This window comes from Myotis nattereri, assembly GCF_964212035.1.
Source record: "Myotis nattereri genome assembly, chromosome: 7".
Classification (NCBI taxonomy): Eukaryota; Metazoa; Chordata; class Mammalia; order Chiroptera; family Vespertilionidae; genus Myotis; species Myotis nattereri.
The window spans coordinates 55,310,265-55,333,500 of record NC_138082.1 but is presented as its reverse complement, the minus strand read 5'-3'; the positions used below and the strand labels follow the sequence as shown (position 1 = coordinate 55,333,500).

General features: G+C 39.6%; 1 protein-coding gene across 2 annotated transcripts in view; it reads right to left on the bottom strand.

Moving 5' to 3' along the window:
* PLA2R1 (phospholipase A2 receptor 1) overlaps window positions 1–23,236 on the bottom strand; it is a gene marked incomplete at its 5' end in the record, with an annotated part of 107,767 nt that overhangs the window by 15,252 nt on the left and 69,279 nt on the right. For both annotated transcript variants that reach the window (XM_081095897.1, XM_081095896.1), the window contains 9 exons: window positions 6,735–6,874; window positions 8,756–8,859; window positions 9,959–10,023; window positions 12,741–12,898; window positions 13,366–13,401; window positions 13,971–14,103; window positions 16,512–16,596; window positions 20,907–21,052; window positions 22,905–23,107. In XM_081095897.1, the coding sequence (XP_080952023.1) occupies window positions 6,735–6,874; window positions 8,756–8,859; window positions 9,959–10,023; window positions 12,741–12,898; window positions 13,366–13,401; window positions 13,971–14,103; window positions 16,512–16,596; window positions 20,907–21,052; window positions 22,905–23,107 (1,070 nt within the window). The remainder of the gene's footprint in view (window positions 1–6,734; window positions 6,875–8,755; window positions 8,860–9,958; window positions 10,024–12,740; window positions 12,899–13,365; window positions 13,402–13,970; window positions 14,104–16,511; window positions 16,597–20,906; window positions 21,053–22,904; window positions 23,108–23,236) is intronic.

Below are 23,236 nucleotides of genomic sequence, written 5' to 3'. Positions count from 1 at the left end.
TATAATATTCTTTATTTCAGTCAGTGTATGCTTAATTTCTAGTTGGTTCCCCAATATAACATCGAGGGTCTCATTAGTTTTCTTGTAGATCTCATTAAGTTTATCGGCGGCTTCTAAACAGTTCTTGAGAGACCTTAAAAGTGTGGTTCTGAACTCTAGATCTTCCATTGACAATTTTGTCCTGTTTCTTTGTCTCCGCATTTTGTTATGCTTCCTTGGTGCACCCCCTAGTGGTCTTTGTTCGTGGTCTTATAGTTAAATCTTGATTGCTGTAGCTAATTCTAGGGAGGGTTTGACCTCCAGGCCAAGTGGCTATGAGAATCAGCTGTGTCAGCAGTGAGAGAACTTCTGTCCTCTAGGGAGGTGCTAATCTGGCGTTTGCCTGAGGCTATCCGGCAAATGCCTCTGTGCAGGGCTTGGGCGGGGCGGGTCGCACAGGATCAACAGGGTGGGCCGGAGAGAGCAGTGATGGCGGCTCTCAGTCCTGTCCCCAGGGGCTCTGCCTCTCTGAGTCCCAGCAACGGCTGCAAACCTCGGAGAGAAAGCTGCACTCGCTCTGACCGAAGCCAGACAGTCGCGCTTCTCCCGTTTGAGTCTGGGTCCCTAAAGACTCGCCCGGATCTGGAGCTCAGAGTCTGCGACTCCCTCCCGATTGAAAACGCCAACCGCGCCCTCCGCCGCCAGCCCCCTCCGCGCACTCCGCACCTCAGAATTTGACTTCAGCACTGCGCCTCCTCTGAGTGTCCGTATGCGTTTCTCTTTCCTCCTAGTTGTAGGACTTCCACTCAGCCAGCGTTCCTGTGGTTCTAGGTGATGTCCCTTCCGTTTTTTGGTTTCACTTTTGAAGTAGTTGTTCAAAGCAGCAAACTCCGGCGTTAACCTATGCCGCCATCTTGGTTCCCAGTCTTGAAAATTCTTTATACATATATATGTATATATATATATATATATATATATATATATATACACATATATATGTGTGTGTGTATATATATATACACATATATATATACACATATATATATATACTTTTTTTTGCTCAGAAATGACTTTTTCTTTTAATCCTTTGAGCTGCTCCAAGGTGTGAAAATAAAACAAAGAGGACCAGCTTTCCGGGGAAGTGAATGCCTACCTTGCACTAGCATCAGGCGGGAACAGAAGCAAGGATGTGTTTTGTCCTGCAGGATATCAGAACAATGTCTTCTGCTCACTGAGAAATAGTGTTCCTTCTAAAAATAAACCAGCCTGACTGCAAAGTGTAGTGTGGCAGATTTCATCTAACTCTGGCTAATAGTGGCTTAGTTCAGTTTCAACGGCAAATACGCTTCCTCACTTGAAGTGAGAGAGAAATACTAGGGAGTCAAAACTACATTAGTATTTAAATTCACTATGAACTTGGAATCAGCCATGTGGTCAGCAAGTGCACAAGGAAGAGCCAGAAAAAAACAAAACAAAACAAAACAAAACAAAACAAAACACAACAAAACAAAACATGAGTCCAGTGGGAGGAGAAGCTAGGGCAGGACCTAGGGAGCCCAGGAAGAAGACACAGAGGAGAGGGTGGTCCACATTGCTAAATGGAACAGAAAAGGAAAGCCATGGGATTTGGCAGTGAGAAGTGATCGTTGCTCATGAGAGACTCAGTCGTGGGGTAGCAGGGGTTACTCATCACAGGAAGAGAAATGGAGCAGTAACTACTCTAGGAAGAGAAATGGGAGTTGAAGAAAAGCTTCCCACTCCCAAAGCTCAGTAAAACTTAAACATGTTAGTAGGGCCAGATGGAGTCAGTGGGGGACGGGTGGGGGGGGGCGGGGGGAGAAGAAAGGATATAACAACAGATCAGGCTAAGTTCCAGAGAAGTCAGGATAGACTTTCTGCAAAGGGTACTCCATCGGGATAGTCTCTCATCAATGAACATAAACAACTCTGGTTATTAATAGGTCAGATTTCAAGATCTTGCCATTGAGAAAATCTCAACTACAGGATAATTCTAGGGTACCATGGAAGCCTGCCCTTGAGAGAGCTTCCTTCCCCAGCCTCCTCTGGAATGACATCCTTACCCATTTTTCCTTAATTTCTAAGTTTGTCTGCCTCCCATACCTTCCCCTGCCATAAATTCCTTCAAAAGCAGAGACTAAATGTCCCTCGTTGAACATCACAACAAAGAAGGTCACCAATTAATATGTATGGAATGAAATACAACCCAATAGAATTTGAAATTGCTGTCAAATGACATTGTGAGATATTCTAGATTTAGTCCAGTGGCTGTCAATTGGGGCCACTTTGTCCCTCAGGGGATATTTTGATAATGTCTGGAGACATTTTTGGTGTTACATCTCAAAGTGGGGGACTGCTATAGGCGACTAGTGAGTAGAGCTCAGGGAGGCTGCCAAACATTCTATAATGCACAGGTCAGTCCCCCAGAACAAAGAATCGTCCAGCCCCGAATGCCAGTAGTGCCTCTGTAATTCTTTTCAGGACTCGGTCTGATCCTGTCACTCTTCAGTGCAAACCCTTCAGTGATTTCACACTGCTCTTAGTATAAAAAGCCTGAAGTTGAGTTACCAACTAAGAGAGGAAGTAAGTACATTTTCAATTCTGGCTTTCTTTACCTTGTTTGCTTCACAAAGAAACAGAATTGGTTATAAAAGATTTTAATTTTACAACAGCTGCCCTTTTATCTATTTCCTTCATTTTCCTCCTTTCCTCTAATTACAAATTCCAAAGAGAGGCACATACTAATTATTAGGAAGTCTTATCATTTAATGTGAATTCACCTTGTGTTCAGATAGTCACACTAATGAACCATTCATAAATACCAACGAACCTCATAGGTTCAGTTAGCTCAGTAAATCTCTCCAGAAAACACACACACACACACACACACACACACACACACACACACTCTCCCCTCTTCCTTCTTCTTTCCCCCCAACATTGGCTTCAGTCAAGCTTGACTGTGGCACATTGCCAGGACTTCATTGTTTCTAAAAATATGACATATTTACTAACGCGCTTCAAAATGGTGTCATAATAATTAAAGCAGACCAGCAAGATGAAATACAGCATCCTTAATTTTAAATTGTTTATTTACTTGCTAATTTACAAAATGTGGTCAAGTTGAATGGATCTCTGATTATGACTGTGAATGAAGGATATCCTCCTGTATTCCAAACAAGTTTTGAACATAAGGTTCTCTTTTGTTTCAAAGTCATTTCCAGCTTAAAATCTGAAAATAGAATTCATGCTCCACCTGCCAAACTCGGTGCCTTCCCAATGTGCTGACTGACATTGAATGGCCCGGTCAGTGCTGCATTTATACCAGCCTAAACCTGGAGTCTTCCTCACTCTCCCACTCCATCATCCCTTCAATCCTATCACTTGGAAATCTCATTTCTCAGAGGCCCCCACCATTCCCACTGCCCCACAGTCTTTATCACCATCATCTACGTTCAAGCTACTAATAATCTCTTGCCTGGACTACTGTAATAGCTTCCTAACTGCCCTTACCGTTCTAACTCCTCTTCCATTCTATATTGGCACTGTAGCTTGAGTGATTCTTCTCAAAATTCAGTCCTGATCATATCCTTCTTTGGTTAAAGCCCTTCAAGGATTTCCCATTGCTCTTAGAATAAAAACCAGAAACTCTCAGGCGATATAACCCTTGCCTACTTCTTTCGTCTCCCCTCTCATATTCAGGATCTCTATGCTTCCTTTGATTTCTTAACTATGTCACATCCCCTCTCACCACAGCACCTTAGCATATGCTGTTCCCCCTACTTCTAATGCTCCCTGTCCTTCAGACCACTTCAGTCAGGTCCTCCTATTATACATTTTATAGAACTTTGTAACACTTGTTCATCATACATGTCACAACTTTAAATTATACAGTATTTACCTGATTGATTCATTACTGTTTATTCCCCCTCAAAGCTATAAGCCCCCAAAGAGAAGGGATTGTTTATATTTTTCCTAACCATTGACTTACCAATATCCAATATAGTTAAATGAATGAATAAAATGCTGTGAATTTGAATAAATTTTTTTAAAAAGAGGAGTGTTTTTTAAGACTATGTTGTGCATGAAATAAAACACTAGCAAATTCCAAACTAGGTGGCTCAAGACAGCTATTAGCACTCAATTCAGGTCCTTGAATAAAAATGTATAAATAGAAGCACAAAAGTTAATCTAACACACACACAAAGAGAGAGAGAAAGAGAGAGAGAGAGAGAAAGAGAGAGAGAGAGAGAGAGAGAGAGAGAGAGAGAGAGAGAGAGAGAATTTCTTCCTCCTACAGTTCTGCTGTGACAAGTCTCTTAGATGAACCACTCCTCCGGGGGTAATCCTTGGTCAAGCCTCTTTTATACCATCAAACACAGAGGAAATCATTTGTAAACATTAGAAAAGGAGCTTAACTTCTGGTATATCAGTTTTAAAACTCTAAAAGGTGGCCCTTAATCAACCAAGTTTCTTTTTTCTTAGAAATAACCAATAGAAATTAATCCTAGGAAGATGACAAACAAAAAATAAAGTTTGATGGGACATAATATATTGCAACTCATTCAGAACTGTGATGTGGGCAATACTTGTTATTGCTGTCTCCCAGTTTTCCTTCTGTAGCTTTTAAAAAGTAATCAGGGGGACCATGCCCACGGGGCTTTCCACTCCTCTCAGCTATCAATCAACTTTTCTAATAATCTGATAAAGTCACTATTCCAATGTGTAGATGGCAGACGAGTCAATCTCAGAAATGTTTCTCTTAAACAAAATAAAGGGAAGTGTTAAGGCAAATGTGAGCAAGCCTCTTGTGGTGGGATTTTAGCCATTCATATGCAGGGTAAGGCACTGTAGGGTGGGGAGGCACACTTGGGGGCCTGTGCCCTCGCTCTGTAAAAGGTCACCTTCATGTGAAGCCTGCTGTGATGGTTTCCTTAGTAATCAAATCCTCTGAATGATTGGAAGACCAAATTGTACTACTGTTGCATTGCTGGGCAAGTGTTGGCTACACATTAGAATAACTAAAGAAGATTTTAAAAAATACTGATGCCTGGATCCCATGCCCATCAATTAAATCAGAATCTTCAGAGTGTCACCTGCACCTGGATATTTTGTAAAAGCTCACCTGCTGAGCCTAAATATAGGATCAGGGGCGTGAATCCATAATCTAGCTGTTAGTTATCAATAAAGGCTTTTTTTTTTTTTTTTTTTAAAGATTCTGAGCTATGTGAAGGAGTTTTAATCCTGCTTCACAGACAGCTTTGGAAAGCCCTTCTCCTCTCATACTTTGCTCATGCCCCTTTCTATTCATTTCTAAGGAAGTATTTGCTTGCTCTTTGCCCTGGGTCTGCTCCACTGTCATGCTACCAGGCCCATGTACGTGTCTGCATACTCCCTGTGCCTACACAGGAGGAAACATGGAATAGAGCTAAGCCGTTTGGCTAAAAATATTTGGGGAAAGATAATAGCCAAGTACTGAACCAAAAGGAACCGCTGTGATTTATTTCTCTAATGCCAAGAATTTGAATTGCAATTAACATCCTCTTTTATACATGGGAGGAATTATGAGTTAGTAACAAAAACAGTTGTGTTCATGTTTTGGGGTTGGTCACTGTCTGTATACAAAAATGTGATATTTAGACAAGATAAGCTTTTTTTTGTACCTGTTCTCTAAGACCACTGCCAGGATGCACTTGTTATAATAGTAGCAAAAAAACTAGCAGCTACAAGAATTAACTATAAGTGGATCAAAACCTAAGTATAAGAGCTTTTTTAGAGAAAAAATATGACACCAAATGCAAAAAAGAAAAATTAGATAAATTAGACTTTAAAAACTATGCACTTAAAAATGGTGAAGATGGTAAATTCTACATGACATGAATTTTATCCCAATTTAAAAATATCAGTGGGTGCTCAATTAATGTGTCTAACATCCAAATGGCCCCATTTCACAAATTAACAATGAGAGGAAGATCACAACGGAGAGAGAATGCCCTGCCAATACAACTGAACAGACAGATTAACAATTGGCTGTCGATGAGCAAAGAGCAAACATTTATAATTTGGGATGCATTTTAATGACTTTCACCTAAGGCCTATAAAGTTATTTTATTATAAAACGTTAGGAGTGGAGAGGAAGTCTCAGCCTTAATTGGAGGCCACATCAGAAATAATAAATCTGGTTTACAATATCCCCACTAGCAATTCAAAAATTTTTCAGCTCTGCATGGAAGCACCTGCTTTATGAGGCTCACAATCACATTGACTGAGCTATATTATTAGTGGGTCAATTCATAAGGCAGGCAGAGCTCTCTGCAGGGACATGTCCAGGCAGGGAAGACACAAGAAGGGCATGATGGAGCCTGGGCCCCCTGAAGTTAGTTGACAACTCATTGGGAGCAGGATCTGGATGTACACATGCACACATGTGCACACACACACACACACACACACTTTCAGGGGTCACACTGGCATACAACATAATGAATGACAGAATATACAAACACTGAATATACAAACGAAGGGTGGCGTCAAGGCTGTTTCTCACAAACACTTCTTATCCCAAGGGGGTTATTCCTAAACGGAAAACTTCTCAAATCTCTTGAAAGTTGTCACAAAAATATTCCAGGTCGAGTGGGCAAATCGTGGGTTTTCAAAGCCACACCCACTTTTTGATGACTTCCTAGAATTGATATCTACAAAAGGGAAACAAAGGCAACTTTTGAAAGTAAGTTTACCTTATAGTTTAAATAGAGCCATCCTTTGGGACACAGTCCGTGCTGCTGCGGTGTATCTTTCTCTTTCTCTATGGGCCAAAACCTTTTTCGCTTACAGATGCTGGGCATAGAAACTGAACACTCTTCACTAGCCCAGAGTCCTGGAGGGGAAAACGGGTTAGAAATGACTAGAACCAAGGGTAACGTTCTCTACTGATCAGTATTTTTATGACTGCCTCAGTTTATCAAAGGTTGTTTTTTAAATCTAGAAGCTGAACTCAATTTAACTACGAATCATAAAGTTCTCTAGTGACCAAAGCTAATTGGTCAAGGGGCAAAAATCAGTAATTCTAATTCAATAATGCAAATGCAAAAATATCTAAACAAATACGGCAGTTGAAATCATAGAACTGATTAAAGTTCTAAGAGTATTTGGCTTCATTGGGAAAATAATATTTTGTAGAGTACTGCCTTTGTTTTAAAATATTCAACTTCAATGTAAAGAGAGAAAAAAGACTCTAAAACAATAGATGATCATTTCTACTTTATAATTTGTTCGAAAATATAATAATGTAGAAAAAGTAACTCACAAACCTCTAAGAAAGGAGCACTTCTTAACACTGACTGTTAAAATAGGCTCACATCTACACATACCCGCAGGAACGTATCCCCAAAGTCCTTAGCCTCCTGGAAGATGTTTTTGAATTTAGAAGAGCTATATTTTCAGAGAAGATTATAGAATGTATTTCATTAGCATTCAAGCTATAATTTCAGAACAGGGCAAGGATGCATGGAAATTGCAAGGGCAGATTCAGTGTTCTATGTGAGAGATATAAGCCAAAAATATGCTGGCATTTTGAAGGCGGGGCTGGAACGCTATTTTAAATGCAGATTAGCTGCTATACCCCCAGAATCACAAAACAGCCTTTCTTGTAGGCTGTTGTGACACCTGCTGGCAAAAGCGAGCCGATTAACCACATGGTTTTTCTTTTCCTGACTTTTCTGTAGATGCCCTTGCATCAAGGATTGCTTTCCGTATTCATCCTGCTCCTGACTTTGGGCACAGGTTTGTTATGGATCTGTTAGAGTCGGGAACATCATTACCTTTTATTGGATAAAAAGAGCGGGGTGGATGTAAGTGGGCAATCTATCCAAATAACACTGTACTGATGAGTAGAATTTTAAAAAAGTCTTCAACATAGATATACTTCTAAATCCCACTTGCAAACAGTTGGCGTTCTAAAGCAAGCAACAGTTAATGCCAGGTATTTTTTCCCCTATTTTATTTTATTTATTTTTAAATTTATTTATTTATTATTCATAGTATTACAGATATCTCCCATTTCCACCCCCCTTGCCTTCCCTCCTCGCAGACCCTACCCACCACCCAGGTCTTCATTACCCTATTGCCCGTGTCCATAGGCTATATATATATATATATATATATATATATATATATATATATGTATATAAGTTCTTTTGTTTACCTCTTCTCATTCCCCCAACCCCACACCGAGGTATGTCAGTCTGTTCCATGCCTCCCTGCTTCAGGTCTTATTTTGTTGGTCAATTCATTTGCCAGTTTTTTTTTTTTTAAAGGAATACTGAATTGAATGAAATTTTTTCTTAAATGGGAAATTGGCAGTAAATTTCTCAGAGGTTAAAGATCTGGCCAATTATAAATCGGATACTAGAAAACGATTTAAAAAAATGGGCTCATATTGAAATTTCATAGAGAACAGTATTTGGCACACATATTTTGACCCACTTTCAAAGGACTCATTTTTGATGCTTTTTTATTTAGTTCATGAGGAAGGCCTTATCTGGATGTCAGTTAATTTCAAGAACATGAATTCATGGAATAAGCTGTGGGAATGGCTGTTCTTAAACCTGAAGATGAATGAAATTGAACACATTAAATTCAAAAGCAAAACAACCAAACAAAACTTCCTCACTGAGCTAATGCAATGAAAGAGAGATGTCATGCCTCCTGAAAATTATCAGTTTGTATTATAAACCTAGGAATGGATGAATGAAATAACCTGTTGTGGATGAAATGAAGACACATCTCTGGCTGTGGTTATTCTTAGGCCCTTCTCTTTCTTTGTCCCAGTTCTGATATATTAGGGGTGCTCCATCTCTCCAGCTGTAGGAAAATTAAAAATCTTAAGGTCTCCTCTCACTCTGCATTTTCAGTCTTCAATACCATTCTTGGACTACTGGGGCATGGACTGAAGGCATAATATATATATATATATATATATATATATATATATATATATATATATATATATATATATTCTCTTATATAATAAAAGGGTAATATGCAATCCTATATAATAAAAAGGTAATATGCAAATTGACCCTAACAGCAGAATGACTGGGAATGACTAGTCACTATGACACACACTGACCACAGGGGGGCAGTTGCTCATTGCAGGAACTGGCCCCTGGTGGTCAGTGTGCTCCCACAGGGGGAGCTCTGCTCAGCCACAAGCCAGGCTGATGGCTGCCAGTACAGTGGTGGTGGCAGGAGCCTCTCCCGCCTCCTCAGCAGCACTAAGGATGTCCGACTGCAGCTTAGGCCTGCTCCCCGCTGGCAAGTGGACATCCCTCGAGGGCTCCCAGGCTGCCAGAGGGATGTCTGACTGCCAGTTTAGGCCTGATCCCCCAGGAAGCGGGCCTAAGCCAGCAGGTGGACATCCCCCGAGGGGTCCCAGACTGCAAGAGGACACAGGCTGGGCTGAGGGACGCCCCCCCCCCCCCAGTGCACAAATTTTTGTGCACCGGGCTTTATATATATATATATATATATATATATATATATATATATATATATCTCCTCACCCAGGATATGTTTTTATTAATTTTAGAGAGAGGAAGGGTGAGAGAGAGAGAGAGACAGAAACATTGATGTGAGAGAGAAACATTGATCCATTGTCTCTCCTATGCATCTGGACTGGGGATTGAACATGCAATCTAGATATGTGTCCTGACTGAGAATAGAACTCGCATAGTGTTTGGGAGGACACTCCAACCAATGGAACCACCTGGTCAGGGCTGAAGGCATAACATTTTATTAAATTGAAAGAGATACTCATGTGTTAGGTTAGGGAAAAGGAAATTTATAAGCTAAAGATAATGCTTGAAGGCTACTCAACAAATTGATCACTAAGATCTACCCAATCATCTGGCAAATAAAATCTATCAAACAAAATTAAATGCTAATTAATGTAGGTCCATACCGGAATTCACCATTGGCTCTTTCTTCTCGAAGTCCAATCCACCAATTTACACCATACTTTGACAACTATTTTTTTAAAAAAGGAAAGTGTCAGCATTTATTCTACTTGTTTTCCCTTTCCGTTAGTAAGATTAATGGGGCTGCTGGTCATAGCTTTCTATTCTTCAGCATTTTACCCAATTATCTAAAGAAGAGTACACTAGGGCCTACCATCCTGAGAAAACCTGAAGCTGTATTATTCTAAGATATTTCCTCCTCATTTTGAAGGAAATTGGAATCAAATATTGAATATTCATACAACAGGCCATATCTTAATTGCAAAGTTTCCTATGTATTTAAAAGTAAATTTTCTCTCAGAACAAAGATTTAAAAAGCAATATGTTAAAGTGAAATACAATGTCAATTCCTTTTTCTTGCTAAGAATTTAGTGGTTTATCTTCTCAGTGATTTATGAAATTTTCATTAATGAGCCTATAGAAGCTCATTGTATATGTCATTCTATTTGAAAAACAATTCAAAAGACATCAATAGAGGAAAGATTTTGAAATTGAGGGATTAGTCTGAGTATTAGCACACTCCTCTCTCCAATCATGTAGTGAGACATAATATAAGACAAAAGAATACTAGAGAATTTCCAGTGTTTGACAACTAAAATATCATCCTTTATATGTTTTTTTTAATCTTACGCTATTATTTATCATACAGATCTCAGTACAACAAAATCCAAACACATGCACACATGTGCACATGCACACACAAACACGTTAGAACGGGTGTAATACAGTGGGGCCTTGACTTACGAGTTTAATTCGTTCCGTGATGGAGCTCATAACTCAAATTACTCATATGTCAAATCATAAAGTGAACGAGTGAGACCTGTGATGCTGGGCTGATGTTGTGGCTTTCACTGTGAGGTTCGCTGCGCCAACTAGCGTTGGGGTATCTGAAGCTGGCTCGTAACCCGAATTTTAACTCGCAACTCAAAGCAAAAAATTGGCCAAGAGACGGCTCGTATCTCGAAAAACTCATTAGTCGGGACACTCGTAAATCAAGGCCCCACTGTACTAGACTTATGACTCAGGAAATTGAAACTCCCTCCTCAATTATAAAAGAAGAAGAGGCAGTAAGGATTTCTCTGAGACTTCTAAATCAATATACTTTATTGTTTTGTGTGCTGTGTGTGTAAAATGTAACTCAATTTTATATGCTAAAAACTTATTTTGAAGGCATATATTTAAATTTGCACTTCCATTTATTCTATAAAAACTTGAGAATACACGTCAAGATATATAAATGAATTTCAGGTCATTATATAACAGTACCTCATATCTTGCTAACATTCTAATTTATAAACAGTATTTTTACTCCTTAAACAGCGTGGCTATCTGCCATATCAGCAATTTGAGGACAATGCAAGATGGAATGAGGATAATTTTGTATCCCTGAGGTGTTGTTTCATGGACGTATGCATCCAGGCTGAATTCAGATCCCATTGTCAGGCTCTGCAATGGGTCCACTGAGACTGGCTGTGAACTCGGTGGGAGACCCATGACACTTTCATTCACTCTAAAGAGGTCTCATGTGCCACAACAGTGGAAATCACGGCCTGATTGCTCACTGCCCCAATTAAGGGCCTTTAAAGAGCAATTGTAACTACTGCATCTTAAGTCGCATGTTTATTACCACCTCAGTGATAGCAGGGTGATCCTCCACATGGCACGTCATAACCTGTGATATGGAAGAGAACTTCACAGGACAAGCTAAAAATCCAACACGAAAAATGGCTGTTTTAAATTTTAGCATATGTATACAACCCAATTGAAGACATTAATATTCTTCGTATTAAAGAATATCAAAATGTGATATGCTGATTTCTAATTAGCTAGGTCCTCAAAAGAGTAAGTATAGTCTTTTTCTATCTTAAGCTGAAATGGAAAACCACACCTTACCATTTTCTGTATATTGCGACTTTTCAAACTTAAAAAATATTATACTCTTATAAGTAAAAATATTGTACTGTTGTAACTTTTAAAATTTTTGTATTTTATTATCATTTTTAATCCTCACATGAGGATATGTTTATTGATTTTAGAGAGAGGAAGGGAGAGCGAGAGAAACATTGATGTGAGAGAGAAACAACCTTCCTTATGCACCCTGACCGGGGATCAGTCCTGCAAACTGGGTATGTGCCCTGCCTGGGAATTGAACCTGTAACCTTTCCGTATATGGGATGACACTCCAACCATTGAACCACCCAGCTGGGGCTGTACTGCTGTAACTTTAAAACAGCCACATATTTCCCAGATACTCGTTGCCCCACATTTGTGCTTTATTTTCATCCACGCCATTTACCCATTCATCTTTTTATAGAACTCTGTGTGATTCTATTAACTTGTATTGATTACAGTCTCCCCCCAAACTAGACCGTAATCTCCAAAAGGGCAGGAGTTTTGGTTTATTTTAATCACTGATAGAACCTCAGTTCCTAGTAGAATAGACTCTGAATAAATATGTGTTGAATGAACCTCATAAAAGCAATAACACTCCACTCATTCACTATTGTTGCTAGTAATGAATAAAAGGGGTGAAATGACTGACCAACATTGTAAACCCGTGCTTTTCATTATTTTCTCTTTATCTCTATAACAGGGAAAAACCAATTCTCAAAAATCTAAGGCTTTTAATGAAAGTTAATAAATGTCTGAAGTCAAAGTTAAAAAATCCCCCAAGGACAGAAGAAGGAGCTGGCTCTAAATTTCTTATGGTTAAATGGATTCAAGTACCGCTCTTATTTTGCTGAGGGTGAATTCTTGCTCATGTGCAGAATGAATTGTGAGGAGATCACCGCCCAGCCAGCCACAGACAAACTCCAAGTCGGACCATTCGGAGGCATAGGTATGGAAAAGGTACTCTGCATCCTGATAAAAGAGCCAGGGTTCATCTGAAAGAAAAATAAACAATGCAAATAATGCAGAAAGTATTGACCAATATAGTGCAGCCTTAAATAAGATAGGCCATAATGAACCCCAAATTCATAATTTGGTTACTCAGCATTGAAAAAATTGTGTGTTTAAATAAGTATATTTAAACATACATGAATGAATATATAACTTGCTCACTTTTCTAGTTCTGTCTCATATAAGAAACTTTCATTTGTATTCAAAGGTCTGGGATAGATGCATATTTCAAAATCACAGGCACTGAAAATGGAGTTAAGCTATGATATTGGTCATTAATCATATTTAATAACATTTATCAATTTGATTATTTACTGATTATTTGTTAATTTGAACAAATTAGTCCTAGATTGACTAAGAAAAGAGGCTCAACTGCTGAACTGTAATAATACAGTAATGGTATATAGCAGCACATAATTCAAAGTTCAAGAACTGCCAGCATAGTTCTTACCGTACTGGTACCAGGGGGGAATCTTGGGTTTCACATCTGTAAAGTGAAAGCAAACCACCCTGAGTAACCACTCTTCACAGACGTGCTACCTCTGACTTATTTCAGCTCTAAACACAATATTTTGTACTCTGTCTTTTGAAAGACCGTTTAAAAACCAAGTACGTTGTGCTATTTGAAATATGGTTAGTTCTCATACTTGAGGAGGAGGCTCTGCTTACAGATGGAAGGATGTGAACACTTGCTGAGGGCCTACTGTGTGTCACACACTATTCTAGGTGCTTTCACTCACTCATTTGACAAGTAATTTTGTTTGATTGTAATGTCACCATGACATTTCTTCCAGATTGTACTCGCAAAACACAATATGATATAGTCAGTTATCCTCACTTCCTATTAACTAACTTAGCATACTGCACTAGTGTCATTTTTAAAAACGTCCCCTATGATTTGTTCTTTGCTAAAATAGTGCAGTTTGGTTCATCATGAAGGGTACTGGTTGTGATCCAAGATACTCGCATTTAAGATCCCTGTAACTCTTCACTTGGGAAAATGCTATATATTTTTAAAAAGCAAACATATAGTAAATATCTGGTTACTATTTTTACCTCTTGGAATTTTGCATATCCATTCGCGCTTGGAACCACAGTGCGAGGGCAGCAATGTTTTATTTGCTTTATAAACAGCACAGTTTCTGGTATTATCTCCAAAATAAATATTGTCTAAAAATGAAGAGACAACCTGCAGCAGATGAAGTTCATTATTCCTTAATGACGATTCCCCCACAAAAAGTTTCAAAAGATCATAAAAGGCACTCTTGTAAAGAAACCGCGGAAGACTTCTGGGGGAAGCTCTAGAAAGGTCTGGATATGATTCCAGTTAAAGGTTGTCCCCCAGTTGTGAGGAACAAGTGAATCCAATTTTAGACATTTTTCTTAAGGATGACCTTTTCTTAAAAAGAGGCATGCTACTCCTTTCTCCAGATGAGCAAAGCAGACGCATGCTTCTTTCTGAACTTGCACTATTTCCTCACTAGCAGGATTAGGCTAGCTACCGTGGGTTCCTGAGTAAACCTCTTAAGAAGCTCAGGGACTTGTCAGATTTGGGTCTCACCTTGGGTGTAGATTGTTTTGTACAGACACTAAGCTTTTAGTTTCTAATCACTAAATTCTAAGTCACCACTAGCTTGAATCAGGACACGATCCAACACTTCCCATGAATTATCACACAACAGGGGTATTCAAGAAAGACTCAACACTTTCAATGATTTAATGACTATCTGGTAGAAGAGTGGATGAACCAGAAGTGAAATTAGGGTGAAATTTTGGGGAAAAAGAGGATGCTTTGAAATCACTTGTACTCTTCTTCAAACATGTACACAGTCATGCAACAGTTCAAGTAACTTAAACATATGTGAGCTCTGACTCAGAGAACAGCATGAGGTCGAATATTCATTGTATCTAGTGGGGAGTGAGGAAGGACTCAGTGTCCTGCTTCATGGCTTTGTCTCCTTTATTCTGAACCAAATTGTCTATTTCTCTCCTATTACCAATGAGTTTGTTTTACTAAAATGAAATGGAGTGTTCTCAATCTCTATGGAACACACATCATTAAATTTTTTTTTATTGTTGACAGTATTACAGGTGTCTTTCATTTTCTCCCTTTTTGTCCCTTCCACACAACCCCCACCCCACTCCAGGCCTTCCCCATACTACTGTCTGAGTCCATGGGTTATGCATATATACACATATGTTCTTTTTAATCTCTTCCTGTTCCCCAGTACCCCTGCCCCCTGCCCACTGAGATCTGTTATTCTGTTCCATGTTTTTAAATGCTATATTGACATTAATCACCCAATGTCAGGTTGGGGTCAGATCAATCCTGTTACGCCCCTTCTGCTTTCTGGGCCTGTTTCTTCATCAGCAAAATAGATGGGTGGGGCTGGGTGATCTTTAAGATCTCTTCCCACTCTCTGGTCCTGATGCCCTTTTTAAAGAAGCAGTACATGGGTGGAAACTTTAATTTTTTAACTAGCATGCCTTTATTATTTTCTTCTCATTGTAAGCGTATAGCTTTTCCACAGATCTCTTTCTTGACACAAATTTGAATGCTCTCTCTGTGGTGGATGTAGAGTTCCTATTTCTCTATTGATCGTTACTATTTCAAAGTTTAGCTACTGATATGTTGCCAACTAGGAAACTTTATAATATTGTGGCTTTGGAGGCAGGCAACCCATGTACCAGTGCTGGCTCTCCTATGTATTATTTTAGGCAAACTAGTTAATCATTTCAGTCCTCACTGCATTGAATTGTTGTAAGGATGGAATGAGACCCTGCAGGCAGGACTGCACTCAGTTCAGAACTTAGAAGGGAGTTATAGCTCAATAAACAGGAGCTGCAGCAAATGCTCGCTATAGGCTATTGCTAGCCTCCCCATTTCACAGGTGCAGCGAACAGCTTGATTCTTCCTGTGCCCTTGGATGGACCCCATTTCAATCTGGGATACTGCTTCTGTTTTTTCCCCCTATCCTCTTGAGAAAAATGTGAACATTCCTCATTGAACCCGAAAAAATACGTAGTGGTAAGTCCCCCCTTTCCTTTACACAGGCTTTTATAAGTATGAAGCTGACGAAAAGCAAGTCTTTCTTTCTCTTTCCTAATGACTCGTTCTGGCTGAGAAGGAGGTGATATTTTTAAGACTGGCATTTCCGTCCTTTTAGAAGGAGATAAAATGAAACTGGCTCTTTTCCTTGTGACATGGATGAGGGTCCTGCATTCGCACCCTAAGGAGACGAGCAGGAGAAGGAGGGAGGGGTAAAGGAAGCCTGGCATTGTTTCAAAGAACAGTGGCTTCTTTGCTGGGGACTCTTCACATGGTAAATGGTGTGAGGACCTTTCTGGAGATTTTGATCCTTTTCAGGATAAGCTCCTACAAAACTATCTGGCCTCACAACTAGCCGGCTGGCCAAGGTTTCCCAGGCATTCCTGAAATAACTCTTCTGGCACGAAGGTCTAGCGTAGTTTCTGGTTTGGGTCTGAGTCACGGGAAATAGGGTCACTATTTCCAGGTTCATTTGCTTGATCTATCAAGTGGCTCCAAGGCCACCTGTTTTGAATTCACTGCCTTTTCTCTGGGTCGGAAAGACTTACAGGGGTTCCATCGGACCACTCCCAAGAGCCAGCGTTCAAGGGATTTCTTTTATTAAATCCGATCCAGAACTGCCTTTCCTCTGTCCTGTGAAGAGAAGAAAGAGACAATTGGCCTTCCCCATTGAATTCACCACAGTATGAAAAAGGCTCAAGTCAGTACTGATGCGGGCAGGAAGCAGCTGATGCTGAGGGCCGGGTTGATCAAGTCAAGTAAACATGTACAGAGCATGTCCCATGTGCAAAACCTGAGGTCTGAGATGAACCGAGAGAAGAGTTAGCCTCGCTTCCCATTCCTCTTGGTCTGTGCTGTGCTCATCGGTGATGTGCAGCTGGGGGAGAAGCCAGCCCCTGTTGAGAACATGGCGTTCTCATGTTCGTTTGGAAGGGCAACACCCTTCAATCAGGCCCGGAACACATGAGAGCCAAGTTGGTAAGAGATGTTGGACTTCGCTCTACTGGACTATTTATACTACTTTGAGATGCTTTGATTTGTGGCTCTTTTGTCACACACTCATGTATTCTCTGAAGGTTCATGGCCATCACTCCTGTTTAATAAAAGGCACACGGCATGTTTGGGGTTTTTGTTCAGATCCCAACAGAAATGTTTCCACAGCGAATCAGCCTGAGGCATGGGGGGTTAGCTTCAGCAGTCACCTCTGGGTTAGACATGGCGAGAAGCCCCACAGAGAACCATCTTACTTCCTATAAGGCGGAGGACAAACATGTCACACCCTAGAGGATTCAAGCAAGCAAGCAAGCAAGCGAGCAAGCAAGCAATAAAGCATGATTGTACAATGAGCCATCTCACTATGCTCGTGTTCTGAGAACAGTGTTGGAGAATTCAAGATTTATCAGTTCAAAAGTCATGACAGGTGCTATATTTTCCTTATGCAGAGATGCTCTACGCTGGAGCCCCTTTCTCAGATATTCCAGCTCCCCTGCCTGAATGACACAAAAGAAAGTAAACTGTGACTGAGAAAACCTGAGGTCACTGGGGCTGGGAGGTGGGGTTTGGGGGGGCACCTCGGCCATGATTACGTTTTAGGTTTAAGACAGTGGGAAACTGAGGCGGCTGCCTTACCTTTATGCCAGTCGTATTTTCCCATGTATAAGATGCCCCCATGTATAAGACGCCCCCCCCACTTTTCCAACCCAAAATTAAGAAATCAACATTTTAAACATTTTGCTGGTTTTCCTCTTAAGGCCTTCTTCTTTTTTGGCATCTTAAGGAGTTGTTCTCCCTGTTTTCTCCGCTGTCTGATCATAGACTCAGTGGGAGGAGGTCCAAATTGTCTCTCTGCAGCTCTATTTCCATGCTCTTGTGCATAGCTGATTACATTCATTTTGAATTTTGCAGAGTAAGACAATCACCTACCAGTATTTATCTTTTTATTTTTTGACATCTTTATGGGCTCAGAACACTCAGGTCCCTGTTGCATCTACGCACTGTACACTTTCACCTCCAATTATGGCATCAGCTGATGTCAGTAACAATAAGGCTCATGATTGGAGGAAGCCTGTTTGACAAGGTATGGGCAGCTAAGCACCCTCATGGCTCCCTCCTCGGCTGACTTCCCTGTATAAGATGCCCCTCGATTTTCAGTCTAACAATTTTAGAAAAAAATAGTGTCTTATACATGGAAAAATATGGTAATCTCCTTGTCCTAGGCTGGAAGTCTACACTACCCTCCCTGTATGGAGAACTTCTTATTCCTTTCCTCACTGAATTCAGCATTCTATAATTTTTCTGCTATATACTGGCTCCTAGAACTGGTATTTATTTTCTCTCCATCAATTTCTAAACTGGTATAATTTCTAATAATGTCATATAATAATATAAAAATAAAATAGAAACAGAAAAGCAGTGCCCGGGAAGGGGAAGTATATATGCTAACAATGAGAACTGGTTTATTTGCTGTAACTAAGCATCAGATTTGGCTAAACTCCCTGGCAGTCAGGGCAAAAGTAAAACATATATTGCATAACTTTTGTGATTAGATGTTGAAAATCAATAACTTACTAAGTGCTTGGCACTAAATTCATCTAGAAATTCCAAGCATGAGAACTTATGTAAATAGAAATGATATTTGATCTTACAGCAAACGTGGATCTTACAGTTTGCATGTGGTTGTTTCATACAGCAAAGCTCACTGTGTATAAGTACTAGTATGCATGTGTATTTTGCAATTGGCTAAAGTCATGAAGCAAAGTTGCAACTTAGAACAACAGAGACTATCACATATCCCTTGAATCTGTGGCCCCCACCCCTGGCTAACAATTCAGTTCACCAGGAAGTTTCTTGAACTTTTCTTCAACCTCAGAGAATCTGATTCAGCAGCTCTGGTGTGAGACAGAGGGCTCTGTGTTAAAAGGTGTCCCAGAGAGTGTGATAATCAGCAGGTTTGGGAATCCTGGTCTCAGGTCAGCGTTTCCTGCAGAGACTAGGAATTCTATGGGAGGTTGATAAGTGTTTTAAAAACACACACAATAGTTTTGTGGTCAGAGGAAGTGCTTCCGTCTAGAAGCCTTTACAATATTAATGTATGTGGCAAATTTCCAAGATTGTACTTTGCTTTGCAAACATATTTAACCACAAGATCTGCCTCCTCCCCTCCCCAGAGTACTCTATAACACACACATTGAGGAGAGTGTCAGACTCCTACTTTTAAGGCCATTTTTAGATTTTGGAGATGAATAACTTATTAGATATTACATATTAACCTTCCTATGGCAGTGATGTTCAATCCTTTTCATCTCCTGGTACACATAATTACTGAGATTCTGTGGCACACCAATATATATTTCGCCAATCTAACAAAAAATAAGTACAATTTTTGTTCATTCACACTGAACGGCTATTGTTGTGCTGGCTGTTGTCATTTTTTAATTTGACAATCTAAGGGAAAAGAGGTCAGTGCCCCTGACTAGTCAGGTATTGCATATTTTAAAAATTCTTGTGGCACACCAATGTGCCGTGACTGAAAAATCACTGTTTTATGGGATTGCCCCAAAGGAAACTGATAAAGAAGGTTAGGATGTTCCTCAAAAAACAGTTCTGGACTTTCTCTGCGACTCAGGCAAGTGTTTCATAGACACTCCAGATTTCCAGAGCTTGGAGCAGAGTAGCTGGTGTTAACTTGTTTTCATTAAATATATGTATAGAGCAGTGATGGCGAGCCTTTTGAGCTCAGCGTGTCAGTATTTTGAAAAACCCTAACTTAACTCTGGTGCCGTGTCACATATAGAAATTTTTTGATATTTGCAACCATAGTAAAACAAAGATTTATATTTTTGATATTTATTTTATATATTTAAATGCCATTTAACAAAGGAAAATCAACCAAAAAATGAGTTCGCGTGTCACCTCTGACACACGTGTCATAGGTTCGCCATCACTGGTATAGAGCCATGGAGGCCTGACTCCCACTTAGTCCACAACATCCTTGTGGGCAGGATTTTGTCTGTCACACCTATTAGATTCTCAAGTCTGCTGTGCATATAACAGTGCCCTTTCCATAGAAGATATGCACAAAATGTGTGCTGAACTGACAAGAACATTCTAGAGAAAGAGGCCAAGAGTTGGGAAGACTCATTAAAAGAGAACATGGTGGCTGTCTTCAAATATTTGAAAATAGGTTAGACTTGATCTGTGTTGCTCTGGCTTACTAGAAAGTTGTTCTTTGAAATCAGCCTTTTAAGGGGTGATAAATGGTGATGGAAGGAGACTTGACTTGGGGTGGTGAATGCACAGTACAATATACAGATGATGTACTATAGATTTGTATACCTGAAACCTGTATAATTTTATTAACCAATGTCACCCCAATAAATTCAATTAAAAAAAAAAAGGAAACCAGCCTTTAACAATGGAATGGGCTTTCTTTCTCCAAAGGAACACTCTGAAACTGAAAGGCAAATTATTTTTTTTTAGTGGGACTTTGATTTTTTCAAACAAAATCTTACATGAACTTTGATTATATACAGAATAACTAGAAGTGGAGCTAGTTGGAGCTGCTCTGGTGAGTCAGTCAGCAAGCAACCAGGAGCTCTGCCTACTAGGCCCCTTTCTGGTCCTCAGTCAGCACTTTGAAAATCACTGAGCTAGAAAATTTCTGAGTTTGGCAGAGAAGCTCTAAAATTCTGATTTTAGGCACAGAAAAGATTTCAAATATCAAAACAATGTCATTTTGTTCTTTGTTTTATGGAATGAGAACTTGGTGCAATATAGATATAAAATTATATGTATATATTTTTCTTTCATGTCCAGAAACGAATGGGTTTTAGGCTTAAAACAACTTGAGAGTTTAAACTAATATTAGGGATACTCATTCCTAAGTAGCATTACTGGGAGACAGAACATTTGACTGTAATTTTCAAAAATTAACAAGTATTTACCGATTAAATTTTGAATGTAAAAGCTTATTCACAAAATTCTCTTCCTCGATATGGGCAAAGCTTGCAAGATGAGCTCCAAATTCTTCACAAAATGCTTCAGCTTCTCCCCATGTTCTTTTCATCAATACTTTTTCACTATGAAATACCTGTATAGTAAAAGAAAAAAGAGTTGACCCTGTCACAGAAAGGGTAAGGCTATTTGATTCTGGACACGGAAATAATAGTAATATATATAATTGTTGTCATTATTCTTTATTAAAGCTTGAGCCAGTAGGAGGAAATAGCATTTATTGAATTAGAATGTGTCTATTGTAAAACCATTATCTCATTTTATTCTCACAACTTTATGAGTATATAATAAACTGTTTTTATCAATAAGCTGCTTGAAGATTCTTTTTTTTCTCCTAAATTTCCTGTGACTTGTCCCTTACTAAATGTTTGTCAAGAGATGAGGAGAGTCAGACTAAGACAGATTACAAATTTCAGGTCACACAGCTACGAACAGCAGAGCTAGATTAGATCCAAAACTCCCTGCTTCCAGAGCTCATGGATCTCTGTCCCTCCAGATTGCCTTCTGACAAATTAGAATTGGCTGAATGATCATGAATCTGGCTGACCCATGGCAAGAAATGAAAAATGAGACCTGGGACCTAGGGCAGGTCTAATTCTAGGGTCTTTGGGTCTTAGTTGTGCCTAAATTCTCTGCTGTTTCTCAACTGTCCTTTTTTTTTTTTTTTTTAGAAGTCCTCACAGTAACAGGAAGAAGTCAGTCAAATGGAAGGTCTGCTTTTGATTTTATTTAAGATCAAGGATGAGGGATCTAAGACCCAGAGCTCTGGATCCAGTGCCTCTGCAACCTCCTCATTTTTAACTGCCCAATACTAAGCCTGAGCCTCTGGTGCCAGCCTTCATGAGGCTCTGATCTGCTGAGACCAGAAGGAATAGGTTTCCCAGTCCTGTGGACCATAGCACAGCCTTTCCATCTTTTAAATTATTTGTCAAAACTCACCTCCTTTGGGAACCTTTTCTCAAATCACTTTAAATTAATAAATCCTACCATCATGCCCATCAAACACACCAGACATTTGCTGACGTGTTAGGATAATAGATAGTAGAAAAAGGAGTTCCAAGATCAGGAGTTTATTCCAACTCTGTCAATACATAGCTGTGATCTTGGGTAAATCACTTCATCTCGCTAGCGTCAACTTACTCCTTTCTAAGGTTCAACTTATTGCTCTGTGAGGTCACTTCTAGGCCTATTATTGCATGAAATTAATGTAGGATTATACACATGAATATTTAAATTGAGTGCATTGACAGGCATTTCATGCCATCTATAGATATGCAATATCTCTAGAGAGAGAAGCCATCTTCATTATGCTTTGCAAATGCCCACATACCAGAAAAGAGCTTTCTCCCTTGATTTTGGAAATCTCTATTTATAAAATGAACCAAAGACAAAACCATCAAACAAAAACATCCAATTTCAAAAATACATATTTCTGACAAGAAGATTGTAGGTGCTGATTTAAATCTAAGATCTAAAGCTGCTTTGCAAAAAGTCATTTCTTCAACACTTATTTATATACACACACATACATATCAACTGTGTGCATTAATTTGTTTTATCTTTAGGTGTCTGGCAAGCTGCAAAGCTATCCGTAGCAGCAGGATGGTAGTACAGTATTCTGTAATGAGGACTTCATTCATTTGTTTACACATGATATGGAATTACATCATTTTCATACCGAGAACAATAGTGACTGGGAACGCGATACCAATCCTTATGAGGAGGACTTCAGTGTCACCAGGGATACGCCCTTCTTTTATCTTAAAAATTATTTTGGACTACAAATGAAATGATAGAGACAGTTAACAAATATTAATCAAGCACCTCTGTGTGCCAAACACTGTTCTGGAATAAAGAATTTTGGATACATGGACAGAATTGAAATAATGTTGGTCCAATTGAGAATGCCCATGTGACCTTGACCTCACCTTGAAGCAGCTGGCCAGGCCCGGCTCTGACTCCCAGCTTAAATAGCAGGGGTGAAAAGGCCATCTCCCTTCATGCTCAGTTTTCTCCCGGCTTTCCACTGGCTGCTTGCACAGGGACATTGCTTTAAAGTGCGTACAGTCCTTCACTTCCCAGCGGCCAGGTGGACTCCTTCCTCGCATGACAACACAGCCACCACTGTAGCCTAAAGCAGAAAGCAACACTTTTAACACCATTCGACTGGAACACTTTGTGCTCAGAAGACCTCTTCAGAGTGTTGAATAATTGACATCTCAAAATGAAGTACCCAGACAAGAATAGTAAAGGTGAAAAA